Here is a 20,787-nt window from a genome sequence, read left to right on the forward strand (position 1 = left end):
AGTTGCCCAAGGTTACACAGGGTGTTTCATGGGTCTGTATGAATAAGCCCAACACTATAACCACTCCACTCCAGTGTTCTCTGGCTTGAAGCTTGTTAAAATTTTGCTTTGGATTTTTTGTTTTGTTTTGATTTGATTTTTCGTCGTGAAGTCATGTAGAAGGCTTTGAGAAAGGTATGATTATTACAAATGAGATCTGTGATTCTTGACTTTGGACTGTCAGATGTCATTGGACTATAATTCTATGATCACAATCCAGCATGGTCATTGTTCAGGAATGTTCAGTGTTCACAAACTCCAACATGCACAAAGGCTCCATATATCAATACACCATCAGTTTCTCTACAAATAATGCAAGAAACATAAGAACTTACAAAACATGTGATAGGTTCATAATAAAATAACAGTATTACACAAATAATATTTTATTATTAATACATAGGATGTTTTATAATACATGTTTCTTGCAGTATTTTTTGAGGAAATTGATCATTGCTTGCACTGGTTTGGGGTCTCAGTGAATGTTGGATTTTGTGCATTTCTAGGACTCACTGCGGTTGGGCTTGCGGTGGTTGTGAATGACAGAGATTGCAGTTGAATAGCATCTGGTGACCTAAAGGTGGAGACCACTGCTCTAGGTGTCACCTCTCCAGGAGAGTTAAGGAAAATGTAGCCTGCCTTTTTCCTAGGCTTTGTCATATATCACCAAACAGAAAGAGTTCACTGTTTGTCATGACTCCTGTGCATTTCTTGCCAGCCCATTTGACAAAGAGGACCAGCCATCATCAGCCAGCACTGTAAATAAGACATCCACAGTCAACAAGAGATTTTCTACATACAACCAGAGTCCACCCGACACACCTTCCATGCGGGAACAGGCGTTTTATGTGAGTGTTCTTTTGAGATTATTAAAATATGGGAGTAAGATAGGGTTTTATTTTGTCACCAATCCATTCAAGGAGATATATTCAAGGATATAAATTAATGTGGCTATTTTAGGCTATTTTAGCACACTTGTGATCCATTCTTCAGCAATGAACTTACTTTATGTTTCCTCTAAATTCTTAAATGTAGTAGAGCCAGCCCTCCTTAATGCCTCAGGAACTTCCAGATTATTCTACAATGGGAACATTTTCAAATATAGTTAGTTAAATTAGTTGGTATTACTTCTTCTTGGATCGCAATAGCAATAAAACTGTAGAATAAGTCAAGCAAAATATCACAGAAGACTTTTGAATTGACTTCATCAGATTAGAAGATACAAGGAAATTGAGGTGCAGTAGAATAACAAAAATAGGACAAATGCTGTGGACATGAAGTCTGTATTTTAAAATAATCATGATCTGACTTTAGCCATGGTTTATTGTTCAGAGAATAAGCCTTGTGCAATCCCTCCTCTCTTCTCTCTTGTACCTTTAATTACTTCTTGGTTTATTTCACTGGTTTCTTGTTTCATCCTAACTGGAGAAACCAAATGTAAGGCCTTGAACTCCTAGCTTTCAAACCTGATGTAATACAGGTGACTCCTGAATTACATTTTCTTGATTTGAGTGTCACAGAAGACTGGTTTAACAAACCTTAAAAATATCACATTAAGCATGTAAGAAAAGAGAACGGGTGCAAAAAGTCCATGGGCTCAATATTTGTTCCAGTAGGCAACTGTGGTGGATGCAGGAGGCATTTTCTACTTCTGGGGCCCTCTTGACTGCCAAACACACATGCACGCACGCACACACACATTACCCCAAAATTAAAGAGACCAGGAAATGACCAGAAGTCTACTTCTGGCTTTGAAAAATTGACTTTTTCACAGGGTAGAAGGTTGCAACCTCTTTAAAAGATTAATTCTAAGTTTCCAAACCAGATAATTCCCCCCACCTTTTTTTTTTTTAAAAGGATAGGGTTAAAAGTTGCAAAAACTGGTTGGGGAGGGGGGAGTGCAGAATGCTGTAGGACCACACTTTTCCATCTCTGTAATGAACCTTGGTTTTCCAAACTGAGATGTTACATCTGAATTAGTCCTCTGTCTAAGAAACTAAAGAAATTAAGGAAGGAGGGAGAGGTATCTAGAGCTGTTGGTGAGATCAAGATCCTGACCTGTTTGCCAGGGAGGCTGGAGAGGAGTGATCTGCCTGACTGCCTGCAAAACAAGTGGCATGAACAAATGATCAAACCGGAACACTAGCCGGTGATGGTGAACCCTCAGTGTTGATAAATGCCTCTTTCTCTGCTCAAGAGCCTACCACAGAAGGCTGCCCCCAAACACAGATGGGCCTTGCTGGACATTTTCCGGGAGACATTCCTGGAGAGGCTGCCACGGAGCTGCTCATGCAGCGACGTGTCCTCGGTGCAGCTTGGGACAAGGGCACCTCGGGGCTGTGTAAGTGCTGGCTCCATAGATTAGCCTAGTCTGCTGAGGTAGAGGTAGCTGCATTCTGTCTCCTGTACACTTGTCCGTGACCCGTTTTTCAAAGCTTGATCCAGAACTGGGGCAAGACATGTAAAGTAACAGAGACTTCTTGCATATCCATTCTGTGGCCATTTGGCAGTAGTGAGCAATGGGTTTCCTTTGCTGTGCTAGTTTGTGGTGTTCCATAGTGGTTATGTATTTGCTTTATGCTGCCTTTATAGGCAGTTTAGGATATTAAAAGCTTTTTGTATCTACTGTATTCCTTTTTGTATCTGTAGGTATGTTGCCCATGCTGGTTTGTGTTTTTTTTTTTAATTTTTCATGTGTTTCATACCTTTCATATCCAGAGTTTAGCCTATATTCATAACATCGTTGGGGTATGCAGTAGTGTTTTGAGAGCTGCCCAGGGTATAGAACTTCTGGCATTATATCTGCTGTTGAACTGCAAATCCTATTGTCCCCTGCTGTAGTCTTTGCAGGTTATGGATAATGTTGATGTTCAATAGCATCAGGAAGGCCACAGGTTACTCATCCTTTCTGTAGGCCTTGCCAAGCAGACTTTGAAATTCATGTGAGAATGGACATGTAATAGTAACTAACAGAACTAAAGCATTACTTGATATATTTATTTCCACACTACAATCAGCATCTTAAGGTGTATGCTATAAATTGCACACTCTTGCACATTTGTCCATCTAAAATGGGGGTGGGGAACTACGGCCCTCCAATTTCAGGCAAACTACCATTCCCATCGTGCCTCACCACCAGCCAAGTTGAAGGAAGTTTTAGCCAGGCTCATGAGGGCTGGGTTGTAGCTCTTCCCCTTATGGTGATGCTTATGAGTCCTGTGCTATTTATTTATTTATTTATTTATTTATTTATTTATTTATTTATTTATTTACTTACAGTTTTTATACCCCACTCTTCAGCTGTAAAGGCTCTCAGAGCGGCTTACAGATAGTTATTCAACATCTTTATCGATGACTTGGATGAAATAATAGAGGGAATGCTTATAAATTTTGCAGATGACACCAAATTGGGAGGGGTAGCTAATACCCCAGGGAGAGGATCAAAATTCAAAATGACCTTAATAGATTAGAAAGCTGGGCCAAAATTGACAAAATGAATTTCAACATGGAGAAATGTAAGATATTACACTTAGGGAGAAAATAGTGCCATTCTGTTCTGCTTTGGTCAGGCCTCACCTGGAATACTACATCTAGTTCTGGGCACCACAATTCAAAAAGGATGTTGAGAAGCTGGAGCGTGTCCAAAGGAGGGCCACCAGTGGTGAAGGGTCTGCAAACCCTATGAGAAGTGACTCAGGGAGCTGATTATGTTTAGCCTGGAGGAGAGAAGGTTAAGAGGTGATATGATAGCCCTCTTTAAATATTTGAATGGATGTCTTATTGAGGATGGAGTAAGTTTGTTTTCTGCTGCTCTAGAGACTAGAACATGGAGTAGTGGATGCAAATTACAGGGGAAAATATTCCACCTCAACATTAGGAGGAACTTCCTGATAGTAAGAGCTGTTCAACAGTAGAACACATTCCCTTAGAGTGTGGTGGAGTCTCCTTCTTTGGAAGTTTTTAAATAGCCATCAGGATCAGGGGAAGAAACAGCCCTTCAGTGGAATTGTATAACAATGGGAGTGCATTACAATATGTCTTCAGGGGGCAGTGTCACAGAGACATTTCAATATGTTGTCTGGAGAGAGAACAAGGTTGGGGGGCATGGGAAGAAGTGTGTGTGTATGTGTGTAAGCAAGAGTTTTCCATTCATAGCATCGAAAAATTCCCTTTCTGGAGTACAGCTCCTTGGATGCCCCAACCAGCAGTGCCAGTGGCCATGCTGGTTGGGTGATTCTAGTACTTGTAGCCCCCAAAGTAATTTTTACAGGCTATGGCAACTCATTGTAGCCCAATTGTGTCTCATCTGTGCTTTATGCTTTCCAGAACATGCTGCGGCAACAGGAGGAGCTGGAGAACGGGGCAGCATGGTCCATCTCTTCAGAGTCATCAGATGATTCCTCCAGCCCTCAGCTGTCAGGAAGTGCCCGCCACTCCTTGCCAAGGTCAATTGTGCAACCTGCTGTGCAGGCCACTGCACCCGCCATAGAAATTGCCTTTACTCAGCCTCAGGACAAAGAGCCACCAGTCCTTCAAGAGGAGGTGGCTGTGGCTGTGGCCAATGGGCATGTGCCCTATGCCCGGACTCTTAGCCAGATCAGCGAAGCCAGCGTGGACCTGCCTGTGGCTGAGGATGGGGAATGCCTTGTCCCCAGAGACTTTAATCCTAGGGAGCTGCCTCCCATGGAGACGAACTCTTTGCCTCAAAGTGTGGCCTTGATGCTTAATGCTCAGATCAGTGAAGGTGGGGAGCAAGAGGCTGACACAAATAAGGCCAACCCTGTTGCAGAGCAGAGTGAAGAGACAGCCTGTCTGGCCCAGGATGTTCAGCAGCCCAAGTCCTCATTGACACTCCCAGCAACCCCAAGGGAGCTTCAGCCAACAGGAGTCTCAGAGGCACCAAGACCCAAGCCTGTAGTAGATTCTGGACTGGAGGAAGCTATCAGCTCACTGGCCTCTGCTCTGGATGACTACCGAGGACAGTTCCCAGAGCTGCAGACCCTAGAACAGGAGCTCAAACATCTAGAGGAGATTCTTCTGGTAAGTGTGCAGGGAAGGGTCCCCTGCAGCCTGGTAAACAGATGGTATTCTCAAAGCTTTGTATACTTGGTGCTGAAATAAATATTGTAATCATATTGCACCAATGTAGTGAAGACTCTTAGATGCCAGAATACAGCCAACCAAATTTCTGAGAATCTGTACATACTGTAGCTTGCTTTAAGTTTTTGTTTGCCCCCCTTCCCCCAGTTTTTGCCAGTGTTGGGACAAAATGTCAGGTGAGCTCTTGAAATCCCACTTCCTGACCATTGAAATGATAAGAGAATGCTAATATGACTCTACAGGAGATTGCCTTGTAGAGAAAAGGCAACAACTCTGAGCGGACAGAGAAAGGGTATCTGTGTGATGTTTTTTCCCTCTCTTTCCCTACAGCAAAAGCAGGGTGTATGCCTGAGCCGGGCTTCCAGCACTAGCCTGACAGTGGAGCATGCCCTTGAAAGTTTTAGCTTCCTCAATGCTTCTGATACTGAGGATTCAGATGATGACGGGTGAGTGAAGCTGGAACACACTGAGGCAGTTCACCGGGGATGTGATGGTAAAATACTGAAATCTGAGCTAGAGAAAAATGAGAAATTACCTTAGGGCACCTGCCTTGAATCCCATTGTGGGAGAAAGGTGGGATATAAATCCTTGAAAAAATATTAGTAGTAGTAGTAGTAGTAATAGTAGTAGTAGGACAGGACAGACAGCTTCACAGCATTAAAAACAGTACAATTAAAAACATAGATAGATAGATAGATAGATAGATAGATAGATAGATAGATAGATGATAGATAGATAGATAGATAGATAGGTAGGAGTGGAATACTACTACTATTACTACTACTACTACTAATAATAATAATAATAATAATACATTTGCATAAAGTGGCTTATAGCTTCACACAGGACAATTATTTTTAACATCCATACCTGAAGAAGCAGTCTGTGAGCTTCAAAAGCTTGTATAAGGCATTTTGTGATTGGTTTATATTTTTGGCTGGCCTAATAAAAGGTATCACTACAATATATTTTTTGGCTTTTCCTGTGTTTTCCTTCATGACCACCATGGCTACCCCTTACATATATTTACTAACAGGTAGCAACTCTCTGGCATTTCAGGAAGAATTCTTTCCTATTCTTGCCTGGAGATGCCAGGAGCTAAAGCCTTTTACGTGCAAAGCAGTAGTTCCATTGCTGAGCTCTAGCCCTGCTGTTCATAATCGCAAAGCTTTAGCATTAAGATCTAAGAAAGAACACAGGTGTCTACAGCCCAACATGAAGATAGTGTGGGAATAGTGAGAATTTTCCTAGTAGCTGCTATCAGGTTGTGGAACTATGTTGCCAAAGAGACCAGGATGAACCTTTCCCTGTTGTCCTTCCACCAACAGGCAGAACTTTTCATTCAGGTGGGCTTTTGACAGCTGACTAACTGCTGCGTAGGGTTTGTTTTAAGGTGGTATTGCATGTTTTTATTGCTGTCCTTTTAAGCAGCTTTTAATTCAGTTTTTTAACATTTTAATTTGTTTAATTCTATATTAGGAATTTTGTTGTTAACTCTTGTTGAGTTGGCTTCAACCCATGATGTCCGTATGAATGAGAGACCTCTAGGTCATCTTGTCATAAACTGCCCTACTCAGATGTTGCCCTGCTCATAGACATAGCTTGATTGAATCTACCCATCTGACGTGTGATCTTCCTCTTTTCCTGCTGCCCTCTAACTTTCCAAACATTAATGTCTTTCCTGGTTAGTCCTGTGTTCTCATGATACAGTCAAAGTTTGACAGTCTCAGTTTAGTCATCCTGGCTTCTAAAGACAGTTCAAGAACCTATTTCTTCGTCTTTTTACAGCATGCAAAGTTGCTATATATCCCAACAGGGTATGATATTTTTGGCATACAAATTAAGCAGATAGGTTGACAACATGCAACCTTTCCTTACTCCTCTATTAATTGGAAACCATTCAATTTCTCCTTAACAAGACAATAAAATGTTGTGGCACATGAAAAATGAAGAGAGCCAGCATGGTATAGCAGTTTGAATGTTGGACTAGGACTCCAGGAGACCAGGGTTTGAATCTCCTTGCTCTGCTATGGAAACCCACTGGTTGGCCTTGGGCAAGTCACACTCTCTCAGCCTCAGAGGATGCTGGTGGCATTCTCTGACATCTTGCCAAGAAAATCCCATGATAGGTTTGCGTTCAGGTTGCCAGAAGTCAGAAACAATTTGAAAGCACACATAGAAGCAGCAGCTACAAAAACAAAGATTGTTTTGGAAGAGCAAAATGTATGTTAGATATATAGATAGACAGAAACATAAATCTTTGTGTCACAACTCTTTGGAAATCTTTTCTATTTATAAGGAAACCTTTTTTTGTTTTAAGTGTCCATATTAATTAAATTTTGGGCTGGCTGTTTCCTGTTAGTGTCAGCTTAGAATAATAGAATCATAGATTTGGAAGAGACCCCAAGGCCCATCCAGTCCAACCCCTGCCATGCAGGAACACAAAATCAAAGCACTCCCAAGAGATGGCCATCCGACCTGTTTAAAAAAACCCAAAGGCGGAGACTCCACCACTCTCCAATTGGTGTCAAACAGTTCTTACTGTCAGTTGTGTTTTCTTGATATAACTTCAGATACCTTTTACAAAGGCCTGTTACAGACTGCCAAAATAAAGCTGCTTCGAGTCTCTTTGGAGGTATGCTATTTAAATGATGCATGCATCCTAAGAATCTGGAAGCTGCACCAAAGCTGCACTCCAGTACTTAGGAATGGAGTGTGGCTTTGGCGCGACCTCCGGACTCTTAGGACCCATGCATCATTTAAATAGCATACCTTCAAAGAGACCTGAAGCAGCTTTATTTTGGCAGTCTGTAACAGGCCACAGCAATTATTATTATTATTATTATTATTGAAGAGTTCACTTTTTTAAAGCCTGCTTTATTCTTTAAGGGAGAGTGACGGGGCAGCTCTGGTCACACGTCTATGCCAGAATGAAAGGGAGGCTGGTCTTGCCCTGTGCCTACATCTCTCGGGCTTTCTTCCATTTCAGTTTACATCTGTACCTATTTCTAGCATTAATTTAAAAAAGAGCTAGAAGGAAACGTAGAGGCATGTTACTTCAGGGTAACCACTGATGGTTTTTCACTGGCTCCTGTGTCTGGCTGGGGTTTTATGTTTGCTCCAGGAGAATGTCTTTGCCTGGCACGCTAGGAGATGCAGATGGCCTTTCCCAGAATCCTGGTGCAGCAGCTGCTGCCAGAAAGACACATCAGACCTTGTGCCTGGCCTGGCAGGTGGCTCCCAACAGGATGTGCTGCAGCACTGCCACTTGGTGGCCAGTGGCTGGTATTGCCTCCAGTCCTTGCCCTCCCTTTCTGCTAGCCCAAAGTTACCCAGTGAGTTTTATGGCTCAGTGGGAACTAGGACCTTGCTCTTTCAAGTTCCAGTCCAGCACTTTTAGCCACTATACCACACTGGCTCTCTGAGATCTGAGTGTTACTGGTAAGCCCAACTAGAGTAGGCCCATAGAATCACTTGTTGCATCTGGAGTCAACACATAGGTAAATCCCACTGATTGAATGGTTTAATCTCTTTCTGGTACTACCAACATAATGTAGGCCTCTATGTTGACATACTGCATATGTGTTTACATACTGCCCTTGCTATGTATCATGTTCATCGCTACAGTTGAAGAAATGTCAGCTCACAAAAGACTAAATGCTTTCTTGTATCTTGCTTACTGCTTCTCTTCACAGGAGGACAAGCAATGTCCAATCTGCATCCTCAAGTAGATTTCCAGCTACTGGAGAGACTGTTGCTGAAGAGACCGCAGGGTCCGTGAATTTAGAGGAGGGCTCAGAGCCCATGAGTACTGGCAATGAGTTCCTTGACCAGGCCTTAGTCCTGCATCTCAAGCACTGCAACCATTTGCTGCTGGTGAGTGGAAAATGAAGAGTTATAGCCTAGGCTGGGTATACTTTTATTCATTTAAAAGGATTTGTTGTTTAATAGCCTTACTTTTCCAGTGAAAAAAGATGTGTGACACATAACAATAAAAATGCTAACAGTACAGAACAAGGAATAACACTAAAATGCAATATGTACGGTCCAGTGATGGCAAATCTATGGCATGCGTGCCAGAGGTGGCACTCAGAGTCCTCTCTGTGGGCACACACGTTGTCACCCTAGCACAGAATTTTCCAGAGTTTCTTACTAGAAAGCCAGAGGGACATGACACTTTGCAATGAATAAGTGGGGTCTGGGTTGCAGTTTGGGCACTCGGTCTGTAAAAGGTTGGCCATCACTATGCATTCAGAAGCAGTAATATAAACAAATGAAGGTAGAGTAATGCAACATCCAACAGACTTCCACAATTAGAATTCACCAAAGATTTTACTAAATACATCATTATTTTTTTTACTTCCCATCTGAAAGAACTCCCAGGAAAATATTGGGAGAGGATCTTCTACAATGAGAGCACCACCAAAAAAGATACCCTAGTAGATAAACAGCAGGTGGTCAAGCTGTGCTTTAGTAGATACACTCACTAAATGGGCAGCCCTTCAGTATTTAGGTTATTTAGGGTTTGTAGCCTAATCTAGCCTAGTACAGTACTCTGAATGTATTTATTTATTGTATTTATACCCCACTCTTCAGACATCCTCTCAGAGTAGCTTACAAATAAGTAATTAAGGCAGTTCCCTGCCATCAGACTTAAAATCTCAAGACACAACATGCAAGGAAAGGGGATGGCAGTGGGGAAGGGGATTTAGTCCAGCAGAAACTGCCTCTTATTCTCTCCCTCCAAGGCTAGGGTGATGGCAATTGGAATGGAGGGAATGCCTTTCTTCTGCCTCTGGACTAGGCATGGTGGAGCTGTGCCTGCTTCTTATAATTTCCCTCTGAGGCCAGGACAATGGCACTTGGAATGGAGGGCCTTTGCACTTGAAATCAAATTGTAATCCTGAAACCGTTTACTAACCCTGATCTGTCTGTCACAGTGATAGAGAATATAGACCCTTTGAATATTGTTGGACAGCAGCTGCCATCAGCCCTAGCCAGAAAAAGTGGGAGTTGCAGTCCAGCAACATGTGGAGAACCACAGGTTCACATCCATGCTGTCCTGGAAACCTAGGAATTGGCCCTTTCCTTGCCTTGTATTGCTTTCTCTTTCCCACTTATACCTTTCCACCTTCTTTACGTTTTGCCTTCCTGACTGTCATGGCAGTTTGATCTCACTTTAAAGTTGGTTACTTTGCTCCCCATCCTGCCTCCCTTGTGCTTCATGCTACCTTGACCTGTTGGAGTAGCCACTTATTCTGCCATCCTAGTTTAGAAATACCTCCCTAAATACTTTGTACAGTATGAAGTGATGTCATATCCCCTCCCAAGACTCTTTGCCATGTGTATTTGACTTCTAGAAGCTGGGCAATTTTGGACCTCTCCGCTGCCGGGAGATGTATGCACTTGACAGGCTGGCAAGGGAAGTGCAGGTCCTGGAGGTGGTTTGTCGCCTGGTGGAGGAGCAAGCAAGGACAGCCAACTCTGTCGAAGAAGGTAGGAAAGAAGGCATCCCAAGGTTGGCACTAATCGAATCCTAGCAGAGAGTGATCGAGAGCAAAATCCTCTCTTCAATTTGGCAGTGGTAACTTGAACTCTAAATTGACACTGTGTACTCTGTTCTCAGTGGTCCAGTTTTCCACATGGAAAGAGGGAGTACTGCCTTTCTGGGACAGTTGTGTCACCACCCCTAACGTGTACACCTGCCCTGTAGAAAAGTTCCTGCAGACTCTTGGTTCCCAGTATGGAGCACGAATCAATGAACGGCAGCAAGGCCTAGCAGATCCAGGTGTGTGCTTTTCATTTCTACCGTGTTTTATTATCGTATTTATTTCATTCCATTTATATCCTCCCTTTGGGACTTCTATGAACTAAAGCACAAAACAACTAGAAGTTGAGAGCCACTACTCTAAGGCACTTTGGGGCTATTTTTGCTTAAACGTGGCTCAATATTCTTGTATTGAGACTCCTTCAAGACTGGCTTCCTTCACAGAACAGTGATGATCTTCTCTCCAACCAATGTCTGTGCCTTCATTTATTTTGTTGGTGGCTATTATTGGCCCTTCTTTTGTTGGACTGGATTACTTCTGAGGCATAAGAACACACCATACTGTCACCCTTTCAAAGTTTTTATCCTAAGAGAAGCCATTCTACCACAAGACTGTTTCTTTTCTTCCAATCATCATTATCATCCAATCCCATATAGAAGACCAAGCGTGGCTGCAAGAAATCTTTTTGTTGATGTACTATTTGGAAGTGCCCCCCCCCCCCCCAAAAATGGTCATTTAAAAGAAAGTGAGAATCAGATAAAATGGTTACCAGTTGTCTTGGAGACTCACATTAGTGCTAATGTGAATTTATTGTTGGCAATTCTGAGTGTTTATATCTGATGTCTGTAACATCATGAGTTAATGTTTGTAATGCCTTTCTTGCTATATTTTGTATACTCTACACTTTTATATATCTTTAATGTATTTATCATGGCCTTTGACTGGTACAATAAACTCATGTATTTAGAAGTGTTTGGAAGCCATTATAACATGTTCTGTCCCCCTCACCCCAACAGTATGTGTGAAACTGGCAGAGGAGCTTCTACAGCGCAGGCTACCCAGACGCCAGGGGAGCTGCCAATCTGAACAAGTCACCCTCTTCCAGTACTGGAGCCACTTTGAGGTTCTGCCCATCTTAACACTGGACTCATATATCTTGGAGTTGGCAGAAGAAGGTATGTGATACAACTGAGAACACAGGGAGTGTGTCCACACAGGGACAGCTTAACCATTAAGTAGAGTGAGGCAGCTGTTCCAGGGCGCAGATGCAGGGGTCAACAGTGGATGTTGCCAGCCTATTTTTCCTGAGATTTCCACAACTCCTTTCCTCTCTTGGAGGACAGAGCTGTGCTTGTATGTCATATGGCCTGTGCTGATCCCAATCATGTTATCCTCCATTGTGATAGAGGATGCTGTCCTATCCCTAGTATTGAAGTGAAACACAGTTGCCATTCCACTCAGCCTTTCTATGTATTATATATGACACTAGATGGATGCTTTGTCAAGTGATGACTTCCATGTATTAACAGCTATCACAGATCAAAGGACAGAGGGGGGTGCTATCACCACTCTGCATCTTCTCCAGAGTGTCATTTTTAATACTGGAAAAATAAAAGCTTTTCAAAAGGCATTTTAAAGGGACCCTTAACTGGCTTTCCCCAGTTGGAATACCATTTTCCCCTGCTGAAAATGGCACTGTTGCTAACAGCAGTGCTTTGTTCTGTTATCCCATCCCTGCCCACCAGTTTTGCTAGCACAGAACCTGAACTCTGATGACCAAGATGTGGTATTGAAAGCCCTGAAGCGTGTTCCTGAGAGCCGGCTCCGCAAAGATGGAATGAAAGCTTTAAGCCTGCTTCTTGTTGAAGGAAACAGCAAAGTTGTTGGGGCTGTGTCAGCACAGCTGCGAAGCCTGTCAGAGAACCCTGGCTTCAGGGAGCGGGTAAGTACCTACTAAGCCTTTGAGAGCTTGGGGGATGGCAGGGGCATGTATGAGTGTGCTTTGACTCACAACTAAGATATAGATTTTTAAATATTTTGGAACCACTTTTACATTCTTTGATTTCCACCAAAGAATTCTGGTAGTTGTGGAATACAGAAGGGTGTACAATCTTCTATTAGGTACTGGCAAGCTGACAGATTTGTCTTCCTCAGGCCCTGCTTTGCTATCTTGAGCAGCTGGAGGATGAAGAGGTGCAAACACGGATTGCTGCTTGTGCAGCCTTGGGATGTCTGAAGGTGAGGCCTGGTTATTTGGATAAAATTAAATGAAACTCTTTTCCAAGGTGGCTATTTTTGCCATATCTACTGGCATTTCAGAAACTTCCAGACATGACTTTCACTCTGTGCCTACAAAAAATTATTGAATTCAGGAAAATACCTGAAGACAGACATACTCCTGAATCCTACTGAATTCTAGTTACTGTAGACCTACTGAATCAATGGGGTTTACCTCTCTGATTGTGTTGACTTACCATTTGTCAATTGATTCATAAGGTCTACTCTGGTTGGGATGCACCAACAGGATTCCAGCTGTGTTCTCCACCTGCAGTGGGTTTCAAGACTTTGTATTTCTTTTTTAATCTTTGAGCTTGTGCTATCATTGTAGTTTGAGGTTTTAAGGTTCAGTAAAGAAAAGAAGCTAGAATCTCATAATGCAAGCTTCTTTTACGTTTCTCATCCAAAATAGGCCAAGGAGAGTATTGAGCAGCTGGTGTACCTGTGCCAAACTGACAAAGAGGCTGTGCGAGAGGCAGCCAAACAGAGCCTCATGCTGTGTGGTAGGTGTCTGGTTTTTGTCCCTATCCCAAATGGGGTTTTCACCTTGCCTTGCAAATGGCTCCCTTTATGCTTTGCCGGAAGTGGGTTATGTTCATGGAATGCTGCATAAAGGTCCCTTTATTTAGGTATCCAGGCAAAGCTTCAGCTTGCTTGTCTCAGCCTGGGGTATAAAAAGATTTGCTCTGAATTTTGTTGTTGTATGCTTCAGGACATTTCCAATTTGTGGCGATCCTAAGGCCATGGGGTTTTCTTGGCAAGATTTCCTCAGAGATTTGCCATTGCTTTCGCCTGAAGCTGCGAGTGTGCCTTGCCCAAGGTCACTCGGTGGGTTTCATGGCCAAGTGGGGAATCGGACCCTGGTCTCCAGAGTCATAGTCTTAACACCCTAACCACTATGCCACAATGGCTTACCCCACGGCTTGTCTCTTGATGTCTGCTGGTATACAATGCTGAGAGAACAGGATTTGGTCTGGAATTTTTCAGACCTTACTTTTCTATCTCAAAATATGCACACATTTAAGAGAGTAAAGTGTAAAGCCATTGTTGTTGTTTATTATCCTTTGTTAGATGGCACTGAGAGAACCATCTGATTGGCTAACTAGACTTCGGTTCATGACAGCAGCTATACAGGTTGGGATTTGTTAGTCAGTCTGTTTTTCCCCCTCCCCATCCTGCTGCATGTCTTGCCAATGTCTTTTTTGTCCTGGACCGTTAGCCTTTTATGTTATTGGATTTTTGTCTAAATTGTGGCAACTCCCCACTAGTGCACTTGTTTCTGGCTGCATGTGTCTATGTCACTATGACAAAAGGAATGGCATTCCTGTCGAGGGGCTATGTTATGAAAAAACATTGTCCATCTAGCTCAGTATTGTCTATTCTGACTCACAGCAACTCTTTGAGATGTTAAGCAATAAGAAGTCTTTCCCCTTCACCTTCTTTCTGCCTTGAAGGCAACAGAGACTAAACCTGGGCCATTCTGCATGCAATACATGTTACTGTTTTCTCCACACCAAACCCTTTTGTTCTGGAATTTTGCAGACCTTACATTTTGATCTCAAGATATGCATATATCAAAACAAGGTTAGCTGTGTTAATCAGTGAACACATCTTTATTAGGGTTTGCTAAATTTCCACAATAGCGTGAAAGTTTTTGATTCTCTAGAACTCTTCATCAGGTTAGGCTCTTCAAAAAGAAGTACATGGAAGTACAAACATTTGGCCAGATGATGTAGCTGTGAAGTCAGCAATTAAACTCAGTCCCAAGATGAAGAGTGCAGTACCAAGACATATTGGGACAGAAAGGAAATGGTAGGGTCCCCATCTCAGGAAACTTAAGATAGGCTTTCCACTAAATGATAACCTGTTTTACCCGCTCTATTAGTTTTGCATTTTTAAGAAATCTGGAACTTTTGGCAGATTAAGGACTCTTCAGGGGCACTCTATCCACGTTTCTCTTACAGAATCATAGAGATGGAAAACTAACGTCTTAAGACCTAAAGGATCTACTGTACACCCTACTGTAGAGTGATGACCACTTGACCCAATTTGACCAGTGTAATATATTGATGAGTGTTCATGAAAAAGACAGCTTCCTCCTTTGTACTGCACCCTCTGATAGCAAAGGCTGGGATGTAGGAGTAGAGTTACAGGGATACTCTTCACTGAAGATCAGGGAACCAGCAACTGTCCAGTTTTTGCAACCAAGCAACATGGCTTGACTTTTTCCACTGGCTTGGCTTCTTCATATGTGAGAATGGCAGATACTTCAAAGCAGGAAAACAGTAGTTCCAGAGGAAAGTTGAAGCAAACAACACAGGCTGTTACCACTAGGACTACTGCAGAGCTAACTGTATTTGTTGTGCAGAGGGTAGTTTCCATATGATCTGCTATGTAAGTTTGTAAAGCTTAACTTTCAGCCCAACTCTAGTTCTAATAAATTAATTTTTTCTGTGCTTAATACTATTTGACTATTCAGTTTGATTAATGGTTGTACTTTAACCAGATAGCAGTTTTAAATTGTGACTCCCTTTCATCTTAGGATTTGCCATCTCTATGATCAACTGGCTCCTGGCCTAATGATGACCACAACTCTTTTTAAAGTATCCCACATCCCAAGGACCAAAGACATCTGCTAATGCATCTTGGTGCTGCACAGTTCTATGCAGAGGGGTTATGGGGGTTGGAGTCATTGGCAGCTTCAAATGTCATACTTTTCCTATCACTAGCCTATTCCTAGTGACAGCTAGGAGATCATTGTGGTTGGCATACTGGGTCATAGCAAGTGCCAAAGGATGGCTGCATGAAGCTTACTTTCGTTCATGCTGCAGTTCGCCCTATCTATACGCTTATGGGGAAAAACACATAAGCTCAAACCCCATTGGCTGCAATGGAGGAGCGCTTCCGCGTTTGGCACGTCTGCGCCATGGGCGCACACACCATTCATCACCCAGCGGCTTAACCCGCGTAAGGTTAAAGCCGCGTATGGCACATCCGCAGACGGCATGGGCACGCTGTACTTCTTGCATTACTGGTTGTGTTCTAAAATATTCAGAAACTGCTATCTGGGCAAAGCTTGAGAAATCAGTGAAAACTGGACAGTTGCCTACAAGGCAGCCCAAAGACACCTTATCCCAACCGCCACACATCATTCATCCCTGCCTTTCAACTTTTCTGATTGGAGAAGATTCAGTGTTTAATATGGCCATCAAGATGTCTACAGAGTTCTGTGTGGCAGCAGAATGAGTTAGCTTTTACATAGTAAGCATTGCTTTTCCCAGGGATGGGCAAGGGCTGGCCCTGTAACCCCAACCTCCAATTTTTAAAAAACTGAGCATAATTTTGGGGGGCCCTTTGCCCCAAATCATGCCAAAAGCCCCCCAAATGTTCAAGGACACACAAATACCCACACAAGGACTTCACAGTTCCTCTCAAAATGGCAACAGTGAGTGAATTTCCAACATCTCCTGTTGCCATTTTGAGAGAGTTTGCAAAGGAAAATGGATGTTTTGGACTTGCTGTGGGAGGTGAAGCCCACAAAGAGCTCTGTCAGGCAGAATTGGCCCCAGGCTCCCACAGTTGCCCACCCCAACTTATCTCTAAGCAGCTAATGTTCATATAATGAATAAACTAGCAACTTGGTTTATATCAAGGAATCAGTATCCAAACCCAAATAGTTCAAAAACTATTACTTGAACTCACCATTCCCAGGATGAATGTAATAGTTATTATTCAATAGGAATCTGGGGACCTAATTCCAGGAATGCTTAACTGCGCAGCATCAGATAGTGTTATTGATTACAGATTGGGCTGAGAAGGCTATAAACAGTCATACGATAGCTACTCGCCAGGTTTTCCTTTGCAAGTGACAACCACCCATAAGCAGTAAAGCCTTGAAACTTGATGATAGCTGGTGTTTTCCCTCCCATATTAGTCTACCGTGTGTTGCCAGTGTAAATTTTGTGGCCTAACCTTTGTTGACTTGCATGCACCGTTGTGGGCAAACAGTATTCTAATTGGCAGCTACTTGTTATTTGTGTTTGCAGGGGAAGATGGGAAATCTGCTCACCGGCGGTTGGAAGAGTCCCTCGACAGTTTGCCACGGATCTTTGCCCCAGGGAGCATGGCCAGCACTGCATTCTGAAGCGTGTTGTATTGATCTGTCTGCAAATCCTTTGAGGGCATAAACTGTGCATGTCACAGATCTTTCAACTAGCTCACACAGACTGGGTTCAAATCAGTGTGCCACAGACTGGGCAGCTTTTACCTCTCAGCGCATGGACACACAGCAGTATTAGTACCGCCCACACACTGCCTTATGCAAAGGATGCCTTTTTCCAAGCCCCGCTGGCTGCTGCACTCTTGAAGTTGATGTGGGCACAAAAGCATTGAGAGAGTCTCCTGGTTTTTGTTTTGTTTTGTAGGAATTTGGGCTTCTTGTCATTCATTCGCAGAACTAACATGCCCCTGTTGAGAGGGAAGAAGATGGCAACAAATGAGTGCATAAAAGCTGTAGCAGATCAATTTTAGTTGCAAAGGCCGTCTCTTATTTGAAAGAAAGCTTGGAAAAACTCTTGTGTGTTTGAAATCCCAATTTAATGTTTAGCTTGTTCTCATCTTACCCATGCCACTTTCTGGGCATATTGTGAATACTGCAGAAAATTGGGGCCAAGGTATATTCTGCTAGTGACAGATTGCCAATAGCTCTATTGTTCGTGAGCAAAAGCAGGCACAAAGACTATAGGAGTAAGTTCTGGTTCTCCCAGCGGGGTGGAGGAAGAAATAGTTTTTAATGTGATGCTGTGGAGAAGACAGAAGTCACATTGGATAGGCAGAAGCTGCCACCTTTTGAGCTATTTTATTATTTTTTATTTACACATTTGTGTGTGCGAGGAAGGGGAAGCTGGAGACAAAGCAAAATGTCCCTTTTCTATAAAATATCTATAAATTTATCTGTATATCTACATATATATATATAAATATAAATATATATAATGTAATTATCAAGAGGTTTGGCTCATTTTGACTTTAAGCCTGAAATTAAAAAAAAAAAAAAAGTTGGAACAAGTGAAGTTTTTGTGTGCCATTTTGTACATTGCTGCTGTGGAATTTCCCTCACCAGCTGGGAAGTGAAATATATTGAATTCTAAAGTCTAAAAAGCTCAAAGCCACCTTGGATGAGTCAGGTTCAACAAAGCACAGCACTGAGCCTTGGGAAGTTTTATTTCATTGTTAGGAAAGGAAAGATATGAAAAGCAAAGCAGTACAGGGTAACATGAAAAGGATTGTTTTTAAGTGTTATAATATAAAACATTAAATAATACACAATAGTAAAAGCAAAAAAACAAAAAAAGCAACCATTTTAGATTTTAGAAATTAATGAGAGGACTGAACAACACAAGTATGAGAACCTAAATAGGGTTGCTGAAATAAAACATCCTTTACTACCCATCAACAAGTGGTCTTCCATTGCTGTTCCGGGTCTGAAAAAGGCTTCGATGCAAAAGAGATGCTGGGAAGTTGAGTGATTGCGTTTGACAGGCTCATAAAGAAGGTGATTCTTGAGATATCTCAGATGAAAATTCTTTGTGGATGGATCCTAAAATCGGGGGCACATTAGTACCTGAGAAGACCATGAAGGGCTGCACCACTCCCCCAATCAATCAATCAATCAATCAATGTTTTGCCCCAAAATGCTTCTAGGGGGCATTTTCAACATGTTTTGGTTTTCAAAAACAAACTGGCTAAAGTGGCCCAGGGAGCCTGCAAAATGTGGAAATGCATCCCCTGCACTCTAGTGAACATTTTGGAGCATTTCAGGAAAAAAAACCATTCTGAAAAACATTGCAAAACTTGTTTTTGACCCTGATGGGACACAAGGGGGCTCTAAATATGGTGAACATGCCCTCCATACCCTTTAGAGTGCATTTCTGGGCATTCTGCAGCAAAAACACATGGGGGGGGCACAAAAATAACCCTCGGCTACCGTATGCAGCCTGTGAGATGAGCTTTGACACTCCTGCATTATCATTGCCTCTCTTGTAGATGCAAATGCACACTGACTTAATAAAAATACCTATGTGCCAGTGACATCCCCTGTGCCATCTGTAATTCTTGAAAAGCTTCTGCTCTGCAAAACTAGCATGAACAAGAAGGACTAGATTGCATTTTCCGTGGCACTTTGACCAAGTAGATGGCAGAATCCCCTTGAGCTACTACTGCTCTTTTTTACTGTTCTGCTGATTCAGAATACTCTGAGTTGTGGACCTCCTTGAATCCTTACAAAATACTGAAGAGACAGAGTCATTTGGCTCTGTCTAGGATTTTCAGCAGCATTTCTTTGACTACATGAATCTTATTTTAATTTAGGGCAAAACAAGTAGATTAAGCAAATCATGGGATATGCTGGCATTAGACTAGAAAATGCTAAAGACTTGCACATACACAAATCAAGAAGGGTGCTCCTAAACAGACTACCCCTGAGTTTGCCATATCAGGATGGTGATGTTTTAGGAATCTCAATTTGAATAGCCAGTAGAGAACCTTTACTTCTAAAGGTTTGAGACTCAAATTCCAGAATGCCCAAACAGCAGGGACAATGATAAAGGATTATGGGTGTTGCGGACTAAATAATCAAAGTTTCCCTATTTCTGGTGTAGAATCTTTTCCTCGAGCGAAAGATCCAGCCACTCTCATATGGTGGAGATAAGAATTCCAGCAGCCCTAGCCAATGGTGAAGAATACTGGAAGTTGTAGTCTAGCAACATTTGGAGATACTTGATACGCACTCCGGAGTTAATTGGTAGCAGTTAGGACATATTCTTTGTGTTTTGTGATATGATAGCCCTGTTTAAGTATTTGAAGGGATGTCATATTGAGGAGGGAGCAAGCTTGTTTTTTGTTGCTCCAGAGAACAGGTCCCAGAACAATGGATGCAAGCTACAGGAAAAGAGATTCCACATCAACATTAGGGGGAACTCCCTGACAGTAAGAGACATTGGAACACACTCCTTTCTCGGAGTGTAATGGAGTCTCCCTCCTTGGAGGTCTTTAAACAGAGGCTGGATGGCCATCTGTCAGGGGTGCTTTGAGAGTTCCTGCATGGCAGAATAAAGGGGTTGGACTGGATTGCCCTTGGGATTCTATGAAATTAATTTCAACAGGGAGAAATGGAGGCCTTCCAACTGGGGCTGGATGGCTATCTGTGGGTGTACTTTAATGGTGAGTTCCTGCATGACAGGGTTGGACTGGATGGCCCTTGAGGTCTCTTCCAACTCCTATGATTTTATGAAGTGCTTCGTTGGAAGCTAGACTAGCAATGTGCTCCACAAATACTCACTGACAACTGGACAGCATGCGAGAGAAGAAGCAAAGCAAGATGTGAACATCATTGCTGCTGCCTACCTTTACAGTTTGAAAATGGACCACAGATATTTGCTGCTTGAGGCAGAGCATTAAATGGCACCCCACACTCACCCACCAGCCCAAGTCAAGGTACAAAGCACACAAGCCAAGCACTGGAGGTAGGAGAGCCCATAGACATTTCTCCCTCTCCCTGGGAATCAAAATACAATGGTAGCATTCAGTGACCAGCAAGTTGTGCCCATGTCCTGAAACCTTAAATCTGCTTGAGGCAATGGTAAATTTAAAGGGTCAGAAAAGGCAAGCAACTCTCTGCCTAAGCAATTTGAGAGAGAGTGCAGTGTAGTTGGTGGTTTGATCATAGGACTACAAATTTGAAGACCAGATTTCAAATCCCAATGAAGGCATGGAAACCCTCCAGTTGATCTTGGGCAAATCACAGTCTTTCCGCTTCAAAGGG

At 42.6% G+C, this 20,787-nt stretch overlaps 1 protein-coding gene across 9 annotated transcripts in view; it reads left to right on the forward strand.

Annotated features, from left to right (window-relative positions):
• The window catches only part of RIPOR1 (RHO family interacting cell polarization regulator 1), an 84,315-nt gene extending 65,684 nt beyond the window's left edge, over window positions 1–18,631 (forward strand). For 6 of the 9 annotated variants that reach the window (XM_089476847.1, XM_089476845.1, XM_089476843.1 and 3 more), the window contains exons 12-22: window positions 758–887; window positions 4,366–5,079; window positions 5,470–5,585; window positions 8,835–9,015; window positions 10,500–10,635; window positions 10,766–10,927; window positions 11,705–11,863; window positions 12,434–12,630; window positions 12,843–12,926; window positions 13,378–13,468; window positions 17,012–18,631. In XM_089476847.1, coding sequence (XP_089332973.1) covers window positions 758–887; window positions 4,366–5,079; window positions 5,470–5,585; window positions 8,835–9,015; window positions 10,500–10,635; window positions 10,766–10,927; window positions 11,705–11,863; window positions 12,434–12,630; window positions 12,843–12,926; window positions 13,378–13,468; window positions 17,012–17,109 — 2,068 coding nt within the window. In that variant the 3' untranslated portion in view covers window positions 17,110–18,631. Of the gene's footprint in view, window positions 1–757; window positions 888–4,365; window positions 5,080–5,469; window positions 5,586–8,834; window positions 9,016–10,499; window positions 10,636–10,765; window positions 10,928–11,704; window positions 11,864–12,433; window positions 12,631–12,842; window positions 12,927–13,377; window positions 13,469–14,036; window positions 14,100–15,507; window positions 15,614–17,011 lie in introns of those variants that run through there. The other 3 variants (XR_016271716.1, XM_089476849.1, XM_089476850.1) reach the window with 3 other exon arrangements.
• The last annotated feature ends 2,156 nt before the right edge of the window (window positions 18,632–20,787 follow it).

This window comes from Sceloporus occidentalis, unplaced genomic scaffold (assembly GCF_023333645.1).
Source record: "Sceloporus occidentalis isolate IW3139 unplaced genomic scaffold, rSceOcc1.0.p SCAF_10, whole genome shotgun sequence".
NCBI lineage: Eukaryota > Metazoa > Chordata > Lepidosauria > Squamata > Phrynosomatidae > Sceloporus > Sceloporus occidentalis.